The sequence below is a fragment of the Solanum verrucosum genome, unplaced genomic scaffold, assembly GCF_900185275.1.
Source record: "Solanum verrucosum unplaced genomic scaffold, falcon-dt-bn FXZP01000783.1, whole genome shotgun sequence".
NCBI classification, from domain to species: domain Eukaryota; kingdom Viridiplantae; phylum Streptophyta; class Magnoliopsida; order Solanales; family Solanaceae; genus Solanum; species Solanum verrucosum.
The window spans coordinates 200,882-219,701 of record NW_026020627.1 but is presented as its reverse complement, the minus strand read 5'-3'; the positions used below and the strand labels follow the sequence as shown (position 1 = coordinate 219,701).

The 18,820-nt window shown below is 38.4% G+C and overlaps 1 protein-coding gene across 1 annotated transcript; it reads right to left on the bottom strand.

Moving 5' to 3' along the window:
* Positions 1 to 14,897: 14,897 nt before the first annotated feature.
* Positions 14,898 to 15,830, bottom strand: LOC125811400 (uncharacterized). Its single transcript, XM_049490880.1, has 3 exons — positions 15,590 to 15,830; positions 15,249 to 15,454; positions 14,898 to 15,176 (listed from the first exon to the last, which is right to left on the bottom strand). Exons 1-3 carry the CDS (start codon positions 15,828 to 15,830, stop codon positions 14,898 to 14,900), a joined length of 726 nt encoding a protein of 241 aa, XP_049346837.1.
* Between the last annotated feature and the right edge of the window lie 2,990 nt (positions 15,831 to 18,820).

Below are 18,820 nucleotides of genomic sequence, written 5' to 3'. Positions count from 1 at the left end.
CATTTTCGTAAAACCTCGCCGGCAGAAAAGTGCCATTTCCAGTAAGCCGAAACACTGTTCACCCGCCCCATTAATTTTTCTAAGTGTTGGACAATTTTTTTTCCAAAAGGGCATATGATATTCCCTATATATCATTAGTTCATTCCAAGTCTCTAAAACATTTCTCAAACATCCAAAAACTCTCTCTAAACCCTCTCCAAAATTCCACCAAGATCATCAACCAAATTCAAGGATCCCAAGCTTTAATTCCGGATTCAAGATTCAATCTCAAGCAATTCTCCATTCCAATCTTCATCAAGAATTCTCCAAAGTTGAGGTATGTGGATTGATTGTGGAAACCTTCCTTTCCACAAGTCCAACCATTTATCCTCTATTTTACTTCAAGTTTATGGGTCCTTATGATCATTTATGAACTCTTGAATTATGGAATTATTACTACACATCCTATTATGGTCTATTTTTGTATATTATCATGAAATGGAATGATTATATGATGTTTATGGTTTTCATGCCTCCATGATCAAATTATGAAGGTTGTTATATATGTATATATATATGTATGTTGTTGGTGGGCTGTTTTATATGGATTTTGAAATTGGTTGGACTTAGTACTCTTGAAACACATGATTTTATTTACATGAACAAGTAGCCCACCATATGTTTGATAAAATGCCATTTATAGAATTCTTATGAAATGGAAGGTCCAATGTACGTCCTATGAGTCGGATGATTATATAAGTATTGAAATGATGATGAAATGGATACATGTATATGATTTTCTCTATATAGTGTGTGAGTCGACCAAGCCTAGCTCGGGGGGTTGTAGGCCCGGGTAACCGTATCAAGGGGTTGGTACCTTGGTTGCCTAGTACGGGGGGTAGTAGGCCCGTATAACCGTATCGAGGGGTTTGTACCTTGGTTGCCTAGTACGGGGGGTAGTAGGCCCGTATAACCATATCGAGGGGTTGGTACCTTGGTCCCTAGCTCGGGGGGTGGTAGGCCCGGGTAACCACATTGAGGGGTTTGTACCTCTTTCGCCTCTCCAAGGGGGTGGTAGGCCTTGGAAATACTATATTGATGGTCACTCACCACACATGTACTACGTCCCACTAAATATGATTTTTATGTAAGCGTCATTATATACATCATTTCATTTATGTGCTATCTATCGGGTATGATTATGCATTTTTCCTATGATGTCCATCTATTGTAGCATTGCATTGCATCCCACATACTTAGTACATTCAAACGTACTAACGCATACTCTATGCCTACATGATGTCACCATGTAGGGACCGGAGCACCGCTTGACCATCCTCCTCCGCGTGGCTAATACGATTTCCTATCAAGGTTATTGGTGAGTCCTCCATTCCGGGGACGTTGCTCATGATCTTTTGCTATGTATAAGACTTTTCTTTTTAGTTATGTTTTGACTATGAGGGTGAGCCCGGTAGTTTGTCTTGGCCCCCGCTAAGTACTCATGTTTAGAGGTGGTGTTGGACAAGTTGTGTATTATGCTTGAGCTTGACTCATCTATGGTATTTATGTACCATTTCTTCTTCTTTTTCTCTTGCTCCCTTAGTCCCGATTTCCCCCTTTGATTATGCTTATTGCTTATGGTCATTTTAATTGCTTCCGCGACCAAGGATGTGTAATGATACGCTATGAGGCTTGTTTGGGGTTCCTTCGGGTTCCCCATTCGCCGGTCACGTCTAGGCCCTAGGCTTGGGTCGTGACAGTAACAATCCATGGATGAATAAGCTATCATACCTTTATTATAAAGTCTTCACAAAGCTTGGAAGATTGGAGGAATTTGACCTAGCTTGACCCTTCCTCTTCTTCTTCTTCTTTCTAGAGAGAGGATTTCTTGGAGAGAATTTGGGTTCCTTTTGGTGGGTTTAGAATAATAATTTGGAATCACTAAATTAAGGGTATAAAGCCTTTATATAGGTGTCCTATGTAAGGTTAAAATGACACCACTTAACCCCTAATTAATTCTAGAAAGTTCCACTAAGTCTTCACTTAACCGCTTGAAACATGACCACTGCCTCACCCACGAGACCACACCCACGGGCCATGGGTGGACCCTCGGATTGTGCTGGTCATAAGTAGGTGGTGGTCGCGCAACCTATTTCTGGGACCCTGACCCACCACGCCTCACCCACGGGGTGTGGGTCCCTTTTGTAGGTGGACGGCCTTGGGCAGCTTTCCCGGGCTGTTTTGCAAGGGTCCTTCTCAAGGGCCCTTTGTTGGTCCTTAGGAAGTCGTACCCTGATGTTATAACCCAAAAACCTTTATTCAACATACGAGAAGCTAAATTCACAACGCTAACCCTAACGTCAAGCTCTAGTTTAGCCTACTAGTTTTCAGGGTGTTACAATATCTCCCCCTTGGGAACATTCATCCCTGAATGACATTCTAGGCAATTCTTAAGGTCATGACTCAAGACTAGCAGACCATCATGCGTGAAACACATCTAAATGCACATAAACAAAGGAGGAAAACTTCAACTCCAAGCTAAACATACTCAATGGAATACAAGGAAGTAGGAACTACATCTAACAACCCAAAACTGCATGGAATTCAACATCTAATCATGTTCAGGGAGAAACTACCATCTCTGAACTAAAACATGCTCACATACACTCATGGAGCTCTTATGCAATTTACTCTCAAAAAAAATTTATTTAAGGAGGAATCTCTCAACTCTGAACTAAGGCATGCTCCTTAATTCATCTCATGAAGTCTACAGGCAACTTATACTCCATGGACTACAACATGAGGAAAAAAATTATGCAAACTCATTTTCCTTCTAAACACAAGTTTTCATGAACATGCACAGCATAAGAAAATCATGGAAATATCTAAAACACACATGTCTTCACATAAAGGACAAATCATGAGGAACTCATCATCTTAATGCTAAAGGAGGAATACAAGGAAAAGGATGCGGATATAGAGACTTCTCATTGTCCCTTGGCCTCCCAAGTAGCACCCTCAGCTAAAACCCTCACTCAAAGACCATTTTTAACACTTGCATGGTAGCAACTTCCTTACTCTTCTATTTCTTAACTTTCCGGTTTAAGATCCCTATAGGTATTTCTAAATTAGGGGAATTCTTATTAAGGAATTTATGAATGTCGGATCTCCAACACCCTTCTATATCCTGGAGATATGGAAAACCGGATACACCGGTGCCACTCATCAACCAATTCCAGTTTACAGGCAACCTTACCAACACAACTCAAGATCTCATAGGAGCCTACAAAGTCGGGACTAAACTTCCCAAACTCACTACACCTCTCAAGGTGATAATTTCAAGCCAGCCCAAATCATGAACATCAAGAACACTTGACGACCTTTCTATATAATTACAACATCTCCCCCTTGGGAGTAAGAGTATACGGACTCTTCTAAGCCTTATTTCTTTCAATTTTAAGGTCGGAGCAAGTCATTACTAAACTGTCACATCCATTGCACAAGATTATTCTGAACCATGGTGGATTACACTTCTACCCTTTTTAGAGGGGTCTATTCTCTCAACACATCTGGGCATTACTCAAACACCCTACTCATCAAATCTATTAACATACTCCAAACTCATCATGACTAAATAAGGTTCTACCATCACTAAAACAAGCAATAATGCAACCAATCCATCCTAAGGATGTTATCTAACTCTAGCATATCAAGTCCTATATAGACACATACCCATAATTGGCATCACAACCAACATTTTCTCCCTCGCTCCCTATAGCATAAGCCCTTCGAGTAGTCATATCCTGAAGACCATCGGATAAAAAATAGGAAAGAGACCTTATAAAGTTAAACTCTGTGGAACGACTTAGAGAATGAAAAAGTGAAGTTTTCTAAGCATCGAATAACCTCCTATTCATAAGTGTGGCGTGTTTCACACTTATGAATAAGACTCTACTAGATGTGGTTTGAGACATCCTAGAAAATTCTAAACCTTGTGCTTTGATTACCAAGTTTGTCATGACCTAGGGGTACACCCTAGATGTAGCATGGCACATAGAACCCCGAAGGACTCAATGTAAGCCACTGAGCATATGACAACACAAGATAATAGAAAAGTGCAGAAATAAAAAATATTTTTCAATACAATTGAAGTCTCATAAAATGAAGGGGAAGTCTTTAACATTGTCTCAAACCATCTAGAACAACTTTGAATAAATCTTGGGACACAGCCCATACAATAGTCTAAAACATAAAAGAAAGACACAAAGGAAAGGTGATCAAATCCTTGATGCTATGACGACTCACGAAGTCTTCAACTCCTTGCTTTACTAGAAATCTATCCTCAAGAATGGAACTCAAAATCACCGAACCCTACATTTGATAAGAATGTAGGCAAGAGTATAAGTTAGAACAAAATGTACTAAATATGATAGCTAGCATAACATCATAAGAGCATAACATAAGGGTTAGTCAATCATAAGATATATGCCATAATCATAACAGATACTTTATAAAACATAAACTATAAGCATAAGAGACAACAACATAGTCACAAGCATAATCTCCAACATAGGCATAATATAAGCATTAGTCAACCCTTAGTCTTTCACATCTTAAGAGAAACACTTCATAAGTAGCTTCAATTCATACTTGTGCAATGCATGGATAAGACCACATAATCTCACCCATACTAAGTACCACCTTAGGCCATCATACATACTTACCATCTTTGATCTCATCGTTAGCTTATGTCTCATAGACAAGGGAACATTCCCCTTTAGTCAAACATTTCAAGGAAGGCAACTATAGCAACAATCCAAGATAAGCATACAACATATAAGAGAAATATTTCATAAGAAACCTTAAGGCATGCTTGTGCTATGCATGGATAAGACCCCTGAATCCCACCCATGCTAAGCAAGTCACTTTACGCCTTCATTAATAGTCATCACTTTTGATGCAAGCCAACATCATCTTTAAAGACTCTTAACACTACAAGATACATCTTTAAGCATATCTTCATTAATCATTTATCTAGTTACCTTTAAACACTAGGAGATACTTCCTTAAGCATATCTTAGTTCACTACTCCTCTTGTTATTCTTGAACACTATGAGATGCTTCTTTAAGCAGGTCTTTAGTTCATTATACTTTGAACACTTTAAGATACTTGATTAAGTACATCTTAGTTTCTTATTATCTTGAACTTCTATGAAATACTCTTACAAGCATGTCTTAGTCCATTAGGTTTAAACTCTATGAGATGCTCTTTCAAGCATGTCTTAGTTCATTAATATTCCTATTCTAGTTGGGATATAGCCTTAACCGACATGAGACCATATGAACTATCACATGATCCCTATCGATGTTACCTACACCGTCAAGGGTTGGTCTACTTGCCTAAGGTAGAACCGGTTTTTTAGCTTAGTTGGATCCACTAGCTAACCATCCCATGGGGAACGTAGTTATGGGATACAGAGATTTCTACTAGGAAACCCGGACTCCACTTGGTGAGGGACTCCATCTCATGAGACATACTTTAGGAAACCAGGACTCTAATTGGTGAGAGTTCCCATTTTTAGATACCTGGACTCAACTAGGTGGGGACCTCCATCTCATTTCAATATCCACTCGGCACTAGGCCTAAATCCCACAAGATACCTTATTAAGTATTTACATGGACTCATATCTCATGGAGAGATGCCCTTGACATTAAATCCATGTTAATTCATTAGATTAGTTCTTTAGACCATGCGTGAGCAACTATAACCATACATGATCACTTTTACTCTTATGTTTGATTAGGTGAGAAAAGCCTTTCAACCCTAGATCCTTCATTATGTGAGAAAACCTTTCATATTAAGTTCATTATGAGAACATGACGATAACCTTTCAATAAGCCCACAAAAACAACCTAATCATTAACACTTCACTCTCAAAGTGTACTTATAGCATTTACATGGAATTCATAAAACATGCATAATTCTCATACTTTTACCTCCTTGAGGTTCAAGTCTCTCATTCAATCATCACATCTAGAATTACCATATTATACATGGATATAATCATAGCTAAAGTGATTCTGTCACTTCATACATTCAAACATTCATAAGGTAGCTTGGGTGGGTAAAGTTCTTTCACAACACCTCTATATAATAGTCTGCCATTGTCATATAAGATTCACTCTTAAAGCCTTATCATTCATAAGTCAACACCTTCACTTTACTCTCAAAGCCCTAGGAATCAACATACATCACTACAAGTCTTACTCTCAAAGCTTTTATTCTTACAATCATCATATATATCTAGATCACAAGAGATTTTAGTCACATGTTTCATTCTTAAGCAATTCTTATCGAACATCATAATAAAGGTTAAATCTCAAGCATTACTAATCATGATCCATCATATATACTTTAATCTAATTCAATTAATGTCTACATGCTTTTACTCTCAAGTAATTACTACACATATCATCAACCTTAGAAGATTATCTCTAAATCCTCAATTTCCCTTTTCAAGGCATAAACCCACTTACTTCAATTTCATCAATTAGACTAGTGTTATACATGGAAAACATGTAATTTCATCATATTAACATTATTCACTATTAATTCAATCATAAACAATCAATATCCACTCAATTGGATTCACATTCAACTTAACCCAAAATATTGGAAGGAACCCTAACTTGAATTGGGGATTTCATCTTCACAATTGTGGAATAACTAGGGGACTCCATGGATGAAAGAATCCATGGATGAATAAGCTATAATACCTTGATTATAAAACCCTCACAAAGTTTGGAATATTGGAGGAATTTGACCTAGCTTGACCTTTCTTGTTCTTCTTCTACTACTTTCTAGAGATAGGATTTCTTGGAGAGAATTTGGGTTCTTTGTGGTGGGTTTGGAATAATGATTTGGAATCAATAAATTAAGGGTCTAAAGTCTTTATATAGGTGTCCTAAATAAGGTTAAAATGATACCACTTAACCTATAATTAATTCTGAAAAGTTCCGCTAAGTCTTCACTTAACCGCTTGAAACATGACCAATGCCTCACTCACAAAACCATGCTCACGTGCCATGGGTGGACCCACAGAGCGTGCTGGTCATCCATGGGTGGTGGTCCTGCAACCTATTTCTGGGACCCTAATCAATGACCCCTCACACACGGGGAGTGGATCCCCCTACGGGGCATAGGTCCCTTTCGGGGGTGCACTGCCTTAGGCAGCTTTCTTGGGCTGTTTTACTAGGGTCCTCCTGAAGGACCCTTGGTTGGTCTTTGGGAAGTCGTATCTTCACTTTCTAACCAAAAAACATCTATTCAATTTCCCTTTTCAAGGCATAAAACCCACTTACTTCAAATTCATCAATTAGACTAGGGTTAGACATGGAAAACATGTAATTTCATTACAATAATATGATTCACTACTAATTCAATCATAAACAATCAATATCCACTCAATTAGATTCATATTCAACTTAACCCACAATATTGGAAGGAACCCTAACTTGAATTAGGGATTTCATATTCACAATTGTGGAATAACTAAGGGACTCCATGGATGAATAAGCTATCATACATTGATCATAAAACCCTCACAAAGCTTGGAAGATTGGAGGAATTTGACCTAGCTTGGCCCTTCATCTTCATCTTCATCTTCATCATCATCATCTTCTTCTTCTTCTTCTTCCTCTTCCTCTTCTTCCTCTTCCTCTTCTTCCTCTTCTTCTTCCTCTTCCTCTTCTTCTTGTTCTTGTTCTTCTTTTTCTTCTTTTTCTTGTTCTTCTTCTTCTTCTTATTCTTCTTCTTCTTCTTCTTCTTCTTCTTCCTCTACTACTTTCTAGAGAGAGGATTTCTTAGAGAGAATTCAGGTTTTTTTTTGTGGGTTTAGAATAATGATTTGGAATCACTAAATTAAGGGTCTAAAGTCTTTATATAGGTTTCCAAAGTAAGGTGAAAACGGTACCGCTTAACCCCTAATTAATTCCGAAAAGTTCCACTAAGTGTTCACTTAACCGCTTGAAACATGACCACTGCCTCACCCACGAGACCACGCCAACAGGCCGTCGGTGGACCCATGGGGCGTGCTGGTCATCCGTAGGTAGTTGTCCTGCAACCAGTTTCTGGGACCCTGAACCACGACCCCTCACCCACGAGGTATGGATCCCCATACGGAGCGTGGGTCCCTTTCGTGAGTACACTCCCTTGGGAAACTTTCTTGGGTTGTTTTTCTAGTGTCCTCCTCAAGGACCCTTGGTTGGTCCTTGGGGAGTAATGCCTTGACATTCTAACCCCAAAACCTCTATTCTAAGTACAGGAAGCTAAATTCAAAACTCTAACCCTAACATCAAACTGTAGTTTAGCCTACTAGTTTTCGGTGTGTTACAATAAATAAGGGACTACAGACATTTAAGAAAACTTTCCCTTCTTTCATACTCTAAATTGTGCATTTGAGCTAAAAGAGAGTTGTACTTTCTTCCCTAAGCCTTGTTTCAGCTGAGATACTTATGAGGAGGTATGATTAGATCTTGGGTAGTATTTTCACCAGAAGATGTAGCTTGAGTTACGAAATTATCAGCAGTAGTAGTTGATACGCTCGAATTACACCTCCCTAAAGAAGCATAAGCGATCGTTATCAAGTAAAGAACCCAACTTGTAGGTCGGGGTCGATCCCACGAGGAATATGGTTTAGACTTAACTTTAACCCACGATTATATTCATTTAGTCAAAGCACTTCCAAAACAAGTAATTAGGTGGGGGGGGGGGGGATTGTGAAACAAATTCTGGAAATTATGTGAAAAATCAATAAACAAGAGTCAAGCTTTAGGTGTTATCAAGATGAGACAGAAACTAGGGTGTACGTGTTCCCCACAAGGTCATAACGTGGTAATCCTAGTAATAGTAATTCTTTCCTAGTGTATTACATGCAAAGTGATAAGTTAGGTATCTCTAATTCATGGTCTGGAAACTAGAGAATCTCACCCCGCACCTTGGTCCGGCTACGTGTGTATAATTTACTAACCCTTACCTTTACCTAATATTAGACATCACATCGATGTATGGATTAGTTTTCACCCTCGCACCAATCGACATTAGACTATTAGATAGTATCACAGTAAATCTATGTTGATAATTCTTTTCTTATTAACTACCTCCTTGGTCCGACAAGTAGCAATAAGGCGAGTTCTAACGTTGGCCACCGTTAAAAAGACTTCTAAATGAAAGAATTATCAATGCATGCAACAACACTATTCAAGAATTGCTTAGTTACTATTCATACGTTATTAATCGCTCATGGATCCCACAACCCTAGTTGTGGGTTTAGTTACCCTTATTAGCAAGACCACAATTCATATTTTTAGAAGAAGAAATCATGAACTTACGTAATGAGAAGAATAAACCCAGAATCTCAACTTAAATTTCAAAGTCAAAATCTTCAAAACCAACTTAGGAAATCAATAATTGTTAAAGTTGCAAGTTAATCTCCCAAGTCAAGAACAAGAATAAAAGTAATAAAGTCTAACCTTAAAAAACGAGGTTTACATGCCCTATATATAGAAAAATAATTCCTAACTAAAAAGGAAATGAAATAAGGAAATAATGTTTCAGGACGCGGTTTCGATCGACGATACTGACCTACGGATCTTGGATTGATTTACAGTCTATAGGTCCCTTCCGTGACTCAGGACTTTGTTAAATTTCTAACTTAAAAATATTCAAATCTCTGAACCAAACAACGAATCACCAGTACAGATCGTGGATTGATCTACGATCCGTTGATCCTCTTCCGTAGCTCCATACTTAGAATCTTCAAAATCAGGTACTGGAACCCCTCTCTAAATCATTTCACGGATTAATAGTACGGTTCGTAAATCAATCTACGGTCCATCGATTGGACCCGTGGTTCCACATTTTGTCAAGAATTCCCTTCTCTTCCTCCAAGCCTTGCTTGCCCATCTACGACATCCATCTATGGACCGTGAATGAACCTAGGGTCCGTGGATCACCTCCGTAAATGCCCTTTTCTGCACATCCTTCAGGTGTGTCTCTCAGTTTCCACATCTGAACTTATTTCCTACAAACATGATAAAAATACATAAAAACCAATACAAGATGGCCCTAGACACACACAACTCTTAAGTGAAATGTATTAAAAATATCGTAAACTCACGGTATATCAACAGTAAAGAGTCCCCTTAAGTTAAGAGAAACTATGCAGAGGTTCAGTAATCTAAGGAAAGGAGATAGTGATGGGACATATTATGTTATTGGAATCAGGCACTCCATCAGTTATAAGTGATGAGTTACTTTATGAGTAGGAAATTGGATTAATAAGGTTGTAGAGAGTTCTTGATAGAAGGAACAAGAATAGTTACTAGTCAAGATAAGTTAGAGCCTATTATCAACCAGAATAGAGTTGATGTGGATGTGTCATCATGTTAGAAGAGACTAAGTATATGTGTTGAATCAGATAGAAGAGTATTCATGAGGTGGTAGACCCAAGCTAGGTTTATAACCTTTGAAGAGGGGAAACCCCATATTATTCAGAGGATGATGGAACTATTTGAGAGATAATGCGCAGTAAGTGAGTAAATAGCAATTAAGTTATGAAGTGAAATGTGTTAGTAAATTGTAAGTATAAAGACTGAGAGGTAAGGATTGACTACTTGTCATAAGGACCTAGTAGATGAGTATTTCTATATTTGTGCATAGTAGTGATAAGTTAGTGTAGTAGGCGAGCAATCATGTTGATATTCGGGTTTAGTAATAAACATTAAGCTTGAATTTGAGATGAGTGTCATAACAAAAATAATGGAAGCATGAGAGTGATGATGTTAGTCTTGAGATTTGATCTAGAAGACTTGACATAAAGTAGGCGAGGAATTGAGGTGATTAGCTGCAATAGATATGAGTGGTACAAGTGAGAAACCCTAACATTTAGATAAAGGCAGTAAAGTGTTGCTAAGTCACAAGAGTAACGTAAGCATTAAGAGGTGTACTGAGAGGGTATGTAATCAAAAGTGGTTGAGAGAAACACCTTAGAAAGAGATCTTAGTACCTACTTACGGAGAGTTCGGTAGTCATGAGATAAACTTCTCCCGAGTGTTAGAATAAAAAAGGATATAGAGAAGTTTAGAGATGATGGAATAGGTCCATAGCTTTCAAGTGTCAGCTTTAGACCTAAGGGGCAGATGATAATATGAGAAATCAAGATGAGTGTTCAAGAATAGGATAGTAGTGAGTTCCAAAGAGTTTGGGAGATATTTTTTCGAAGGTCCTTGTAGTAATGGAGTGATGTTAGAAAGAAAAGGTCAATGATCTTATCGTGATAGTGATGGTGTATTTATTCCATCTAAAGTTATACATGTGAAGGAAAAGGAGGATGAGGTTTTGATATGAGAAATAACTAAATGAGATCCCTTAGTTGGGTCCTTAGTTGGTTCCGAATAATAAAGCAGCCAATTCTAGTTGGTGTGGCAGAGATGATAAGAGTTACTCCATCCCATACCTAGTCCAGCCGTCATTCAAGGATGAATGATCCCAAGGGGGAGATATTGTAACACCCCAAAAAAAAATTGAACTAAGTCTCGTACTATCCTTCGTTGTTAGTAGGATTTTACCGAGAAATTTAACATTTCTTGAGTATTAAGGTCACTAGATGTAGCACCTCAAGTTCCAAAAATAATTTAAGAGAATTCATTCAAGTCCTTCCTAAGTTCTTCTAAGCTTTAGGTCAAATTCAAACGGCCATAACTTTTAGCACATGATGAGTTAGGTGGCCTATAAGATATCAAATGAAAGGTATTTGAATTATCTTTCTAACGCCACAAAGTTTGCCAAGCTTCGATGTGGAATCAGTGAGATATTCCCTTTTAAAGTCAGGCTGTCCAATTAAGAAAACTTACCCGAAAATAGTGAGGGGTATTTTGGTCTTTTCCTTATGCAATCAAATTTAATTCATTTTAGTAAGGTTTTAGGGGTCTAATCTGATTCGGTCCAGTTATATAATCCTAATATATGCCTAGGGTTTTAGTTGAGAATTCAAGAAGATAAAAGAAGAGAAAAGACGAGAAAAGAGGAGAGGATCAAAACATTCGTCAAGATTCTTGAGTTTTGTTGCGGATTTTCACTATGGGTTTAATCCCTAAGAGGTATTTAAGTTTCCATAGTGTTAGGTTTAATCACCCACATGCCAAACATGATTTTCATATTCGAATTCATCCGTAAAGATTGAAAGATTTAAGTCATTGATAAGTGTTCTTGACGTTCATTTTAAATCTTGTTTTGTTGGCGTTTTGATGAATTCTTGAGATGAAAGTTAATGATTTGAATGTTGTTTTGAGTAGATTAGTGTGCACTTAGGTGGGCTAATTAAATCTAAGGAAAATTTGATAAAAATAAATGGATTAGAAGAAATTAAGGATAAAAAAATGAGAAATGAAATTCCTCAAAAAATTTCTTGGGGAGGGGCTAGGGCGGCGCACCCCAGTAGTGCGCCAATAAGCAGCCTCTAAAGTTAAGGGGTTGGCGCCCCACGCCAGGAATGCGCTAGGGTCGCCTACCCCCACTCCTTTTCTGTCGGTTGTTCAGTTTGAGTCCCTTTTAAGTGTACCTTTACTCCCTTTTGATTCTAACTACTCTAAACTACTTCTAACAACCTAGAAATCATTCATCACATTAATCATAACCTTGAATTAATAATTCAAATTCAAGGTAGAGTTAATAGTTAAGTCTTGAGAGTTCTTTCGAACATTTTGAAAAAGTCCCTTTGATTCTCTTTGAGGAGTCTTCAACAATTTATAATAACTCATTTCAAGACTCAAGCATGTGAGTATGAGAATGAGGAGATTGTATTCATGAGTCTACATTATCAACACGAGATCCTTCATATCATAAATAATAACTCTTGAATCCATAATTCAAATTCAAGAGAGAGTTAAGAGTAGAGTTCAAGAAAGTCTTTTGAGTTCAATTGTGAATCTTTTGAGATCAACTATCAATTTGAACTATGTTTTGAGGAAGTAAGTTTGAGAATGAGAAGAGTCAAATATGATGTGCCGCGAAATCTTGGCATATTTGATGCTCGAAAACTAAGGATTAATACTAGAATTGAGTATATTTATATAGATATGATGTGTTTGGTAATGTTTGTACATGTAAAACATGTGGACGTGAAAGTGGAAAGAAAAGAATAAAATGCAGAGTGAAAATGAAACTGGATCAAGTAAAGACCACGGAAGACCTCACGAGCCGTGGTCTTCACTACGGTCCGTGAAAGCGATCGTGGTGCCTTTCCAGTGAGCAGGCTTTGAGAAGGCAACTTGTGGAAATGCCAAGTAAGGACCACGGGAGACCTAACGGAACGTAATACTTTTGGCGGGTCGTGACGCGGTTCGTAAAGTTGAAATAGTGAAGAGACCTTGAGAAGCTGAGGAGTGAATTGGCCAAGTGAAGACCAAGGGCACCTATACGGACCGTGGTCAGTGCCACGACCCGTGGTGACATCAGTGATAGGATTACAGTGTGCAAACCTTGAAGAACTCAGTTTTGAGAGTTGAAGTACAGATCACGGAGGGCTTAATGGACCGTGAAGCCCTTGACGAATTGTCAAAATGTTCATGAAGTGCCCTACAGTTCAGTCCTATTTCGAGTAGGACTCTTTTTAAAACAATTTATTTGAATTAATTAGGTCATTTTTAGTATTTTTATCTCGTCTTATCTGGAACGAAGAACGTAGTTTCAAATATTCTTAGCTTTGGTTTTTGACGATTAACATAGAATCAAGTTCCAAAGTTGGATTTTTGGTTTTGAATTATCATTCGTTCAGTGAATTTGCAGAATTTGGTAATATATTTTCTTAATGTTTTCTTTACTAATTTTTGTATGTTTACGTGAAATCATGAGTGGCTAAATACCACAACTGGGATTGTGGGATCTATGACATAAATCTAAGTATAATTTTGTAAAACGAGTGAAAGTCGATTTATATTTGCAAATTATAATTTATCTTGCATTATTCATATATTCTAATGAGTGCACGCATTAGAGTTAGAATGTATCTGTCATTTGTTCGAGACAAAAATGATAGTTGGGAAAAAGCTAAATTAACCTGAAGAAATGGAGTCAAAGTTCGAGTTCGAGAGAAAAGAACTTTAGCACTATCGTAAGAGAGGATAAAACTTGTTGACACTCGAGGACCGAGAGGGCTATAGGGAAATCTATCTAATTAGACTGAGAAGTGTTAACGCATCTTAGGAGTACTTGTCCTAAGTGAGCCAAGCACTCTTCAAATGTATCCCCTATGACTGAGAAGTCATCCATGAACACCTCCATAGAGTCATCGACCATATCTGCAAAAATAGACAACATGCAACGCTGTAATGTTGTTGGGGCATTACATAGCCGGAATGGCATCCTTTTGAATGCGAATATTCCATAAGGGAAAGTAAAAGTGGTTTTCTCTTGATCTTCCGGTGCAATAAATATTTGGTTGTAGCCGGAATACCCATCCAAAAAACAATACCACCCTATTTTTGATAATCGGTCAAGCATCTGATCCATAAAGGGCATTGGTAAATGGTCTTTCTCAGTCTATGAGTTAAGCTTTCGGTAGTCCATACATACTATCCACCCAGTCACTGGTCTTGTTGCCACAAGTCCTCCTTTTGTATTTGGAACTATGGTTATACTTCCCTTTTTCAGTACACATTGCACCGGACTTACCCACTTACTGTCTGCAATAGGGTAGATCACTCCCGCATCTTGCCACTTGCTGATCTCCTTTTTTACCACTTCTTGCATTGGAGGGTTTAATCTCCGTTGAAGTTCTACACTAGGTTTGCATTCACTGTCGAGCCAAATCTTGTAAGTACAGATGCCGGGAGGAATTCCTACTATATCGGCTATTGTTCATCCAATAGCTTTTATATGCTTCCGCGGTACTTCAATGAGCAATTTCACCTGCCTTTCAAGCAGATTGGCGGCGATAATTACTGGTAAAGTATTATTGGCTCCTAAGAAGGCATATTTAAGGTGAGAGGGTAGGGCTTTTAACTCCATATTTGGTGGTTCTTCTGTTGATGGCTTTGCAGGGGGACTTTCTTTGTTTTTCAGGTCGATATCCAACTTGATTAGATTCCTTAAATATGCTCTTAATCCTGATAAAGCAGCTACCACTTGCTCGTAACCCTAAACTTCGTATTCCTCATAATTGGCAAGTACAGATTTAGTGGGTTCATATTTGTGCATTAAATGACTTACACTTGCCACTGCCTCATCTATCACATCCTCAGTAGACACCACGTGGATATTACTTGGTTGCTTTATGGATTTATAGATATTGAAGGTCACTTCGCTATCGTTCACACGAAACTTCAATTTCCCGCTTTCAACATCCACAAATGCTCTCCTGGTAGCTATGAATGGCCTACCCAAAATAATGGGAATTTCAGCATCGATCTCACAATCTAGAATCACAAAATCAGCTAGAAAGATGAACTGATCCACTTTCACCAATATGTCATAGAGTATCCCGACTAGGTGCTTGATTAATCGATCAACCATAAGGAGCTTCTTTGTGGTTCCCTTTGGTTCACCCTAACAAAGTTGCTTGTATATTGCATAGTACATCAAGTTGATGCTTGCTCCGAAATCGCATAAGGCTTTAGCGAATTGGAGCATGCCAATTGTGCACAGGATTGTGAATGCCCCACGATCTTCTCTCTTAGGGATTGAATCACTTGTCATAATTGCACTGCAACTATGGGGCAGCTCAATTGTTTCATAGTCCAAGCTCCTTTTCTTTGTAACCAATTTGTTCATGAATTTGGCATATCCCGACATTTCCAACAATGTTTCTACCAGAAGGAGCTTAATCGATAAGCTCTTGAATACTGACAATTTTTTTTGAACTTCTCATCTTCATTCTTCTTTTTCAAACGTTGGGGAAATGGTGGAGGAATCTTGGGTAAAGGGTGTACGACCTTTGGAACTTGAACTTGTTAATCTTCTTCCTCCTGTGGTTCTTTAGTGAGGTTTCGTAGAGTAGGTAAAACTTGTTCCTCCACACCTTGGCCGTCTTCATGCTTTTTAGGATCCTCATCCTCCAAGACATTCCCTATTGCCACATTACCGCAACGGGTAACTACAGCCAGCTCTCTTTCACTATAGTCCTTCAGTGTTTTGGACGTTAATTGAGCTAATAATAGACTCAATTTACCTTCAAGCATTTTGATGGCATCAGCATGAGAATCCACTTTACAGTTCAATGATGAAAAGTCATATTTCATCCCTTTTAGCAAATCATCAGAGCCCTCAACTTTATCGAGTATACGCGATAACAAATCATTTACCCTAAGACTACTTGCACTCCCTTTAGATTTCGGGCTCTCACTCAAATAAGTATGGTCTTCTTCTTGATCATCCCGCTCAGCCCCATCTTGCCAACATCTCCTTGTTTCTTCACCACTATAATAATTCCAACCTTGATTTCCATCCCACACTTGATAGTGTGGGTGGAAACCCTCCTCATATCTTCTGGAGTTCCAACCTTGATTTTCCCCCCAGTCATGAGTAACCGGAAGAAGAACCCTTCTCAACTCGAAATACTCCACGTGTCCCGTTCATAGGTTCTTGTAGGATTTCCATTTGAGATAACATCTTCTTGATGTTTTCGTCCCTCTCTCTTTCTTTTTCAATATGTTCTTGCGTTAACCGGAAACATAGTGGGGAAACTTAATCATCTTTGGTATACCATGCCTCGTTTACTTTAGTCATACCATCTAGGAGAAATGAGGCCACTTCAAATGATTGTAACATTATACCTCCTTGCGCCAATCCATCAGCTATCCCTTTATTATCTGAGTTCAGACTGCAGTTAAAGTATTAGAGTAGCAATTCACCAGACAGCCATGCGTTGGGCACTTACGCAAACATCTCTTCAACCTCATCCATGACTCTTGAATTGGTTCACCCTTATTTTGCTTGAAATTGTGAATATCGTCTCTCAGTTTCATCATTCTTGATGGAGGAAAGAATCTTTCGTCAAATGCCATAACCAGCTCTTCCCTTGATTTAACGGAATTGTTGGGATGCTCAACCAACCATTTAGTAGATCCCCCTGTCAATGATAATGGGAATAAGTGAAACCGTATGGATCCTTGAGATAGGTTCTTGAATGATAAAGGGGTGCACACTTCCACAAATATTTGTACATATTTGTGCGGATCTTCATGCTCTAACCCTCCAAATAAACCTCTTGAGTGTATGAGTTGGAGTGTTGCGTTGGTAACTTCGAACATTACTTTTCTGTCAGCTTGTGGCATGCAATTTTCACCCATATCGCCCATATGGGCAGAGTTACAAACACTATTATCATCGTCAATGTCATCTTGATGAAAAAACACCACCTCTTGAGTGGCCCGCTTGGAAACTATTCTCCCCATTTGTATTCATATGTCCTGTTGTGGCACACAAATACATAAAACAAAACTGAAAATTAGGTAAGTAGACTACAACTAAGAAGAACAAAAACTCTATTAATCCAAAAATTCTCAAATAACACCACTCCCCGGTAGCGGTGCCATTTTGATGTTTTCCTTAATCAATGACACAACTTCTAATTCAAGTGTCTACGATCGTGCAATAGTATAATAACCCAACCAAGGTTTGGGGTCGTCCCAAGGGAGTGGTTTTGAGAATTAATAGAAAAATAAAATTTAGCTCTAACTAGTTGTAGCTAAAGATATTAATGAACAAAAACATAGTAAATAAAAGGGGGTGACACGAAAGTGTCAAATATCAAATGGGGGTTTTGTCACAAGTAAGTAAAAACAACAAAAATTAACAAGAAAATCAAGTATGGGCGAAAGTTCTTGGGGTGTGACCGCAATACAAGTTGAGATAAATCTTTGGGTACATGCTTTCGATAGGAAATTTGAAATATAATAGTGAAAAGGCTAAGCTTTAAATGGAAATAAATTCCCTCTCAGATAACTTACCCCGTTTCAAATAGGTTCCTCTCGGACACCCAATTATCGTATGAAGGCCAGCCTACGCCTTACCCACTCACTCTCTCGAGCTGAGTGTTAGCATATGGGACTAGGGCTTAGGATATGGGACTAGGGCTCACCCTCTCTGGTTGAACCTCATCTCGACCCACTCCTTAGGCCATCAGTCTAGCGGTCTTGGTTTCGCGACCTCCATCTCGAGGAAGCCGGAAACACATGGGTGGTTTTGTATTTCTAACTACAAACCCATTAAATTAAACCACAATCACTAGGTGAAATCACCATTAAAATACATCTAACCTATCAGCAAGCAAGACCCAACAACAATATGAACACATATTTGCTACATCACACCCCAAGAATGGGTTTTTTTAGCCACACATCAGGAAATAACAAAATACACCTAACATGATAATGAAATCATCTAGGTATAAGAAATTAAACCTTGATTTAAGAAAAGGAAGAAGAATGGAGAAGACCCACATCCAACTTGGGGAAGATGAAATCCTTGTTTCTTTAAGTCTCCCCAAAATCCTATCCAAGCTTGAGAGAAAAATATTCCAAAAACATACTATTCTATTGTAAAATGATAATAATGGTTCCAGATCCTAAAACTTAATAAAGAGCTTAGTATTTATAGCCATCAGAAAATTAGTACTGGCGTATAGCTCGGAGAAGTTAGTCGAGTTCGCCGAATGACTCGGCGACTCGCCCTTCTTCTATCTCATCGCCGTTTCGTGCTTGCCTTCAGCATCTTCACGTTCTGGACCATTTGGAGATATAATACTACTTCGCGGAACTTTTCAACGAATTGCCCACTACTCC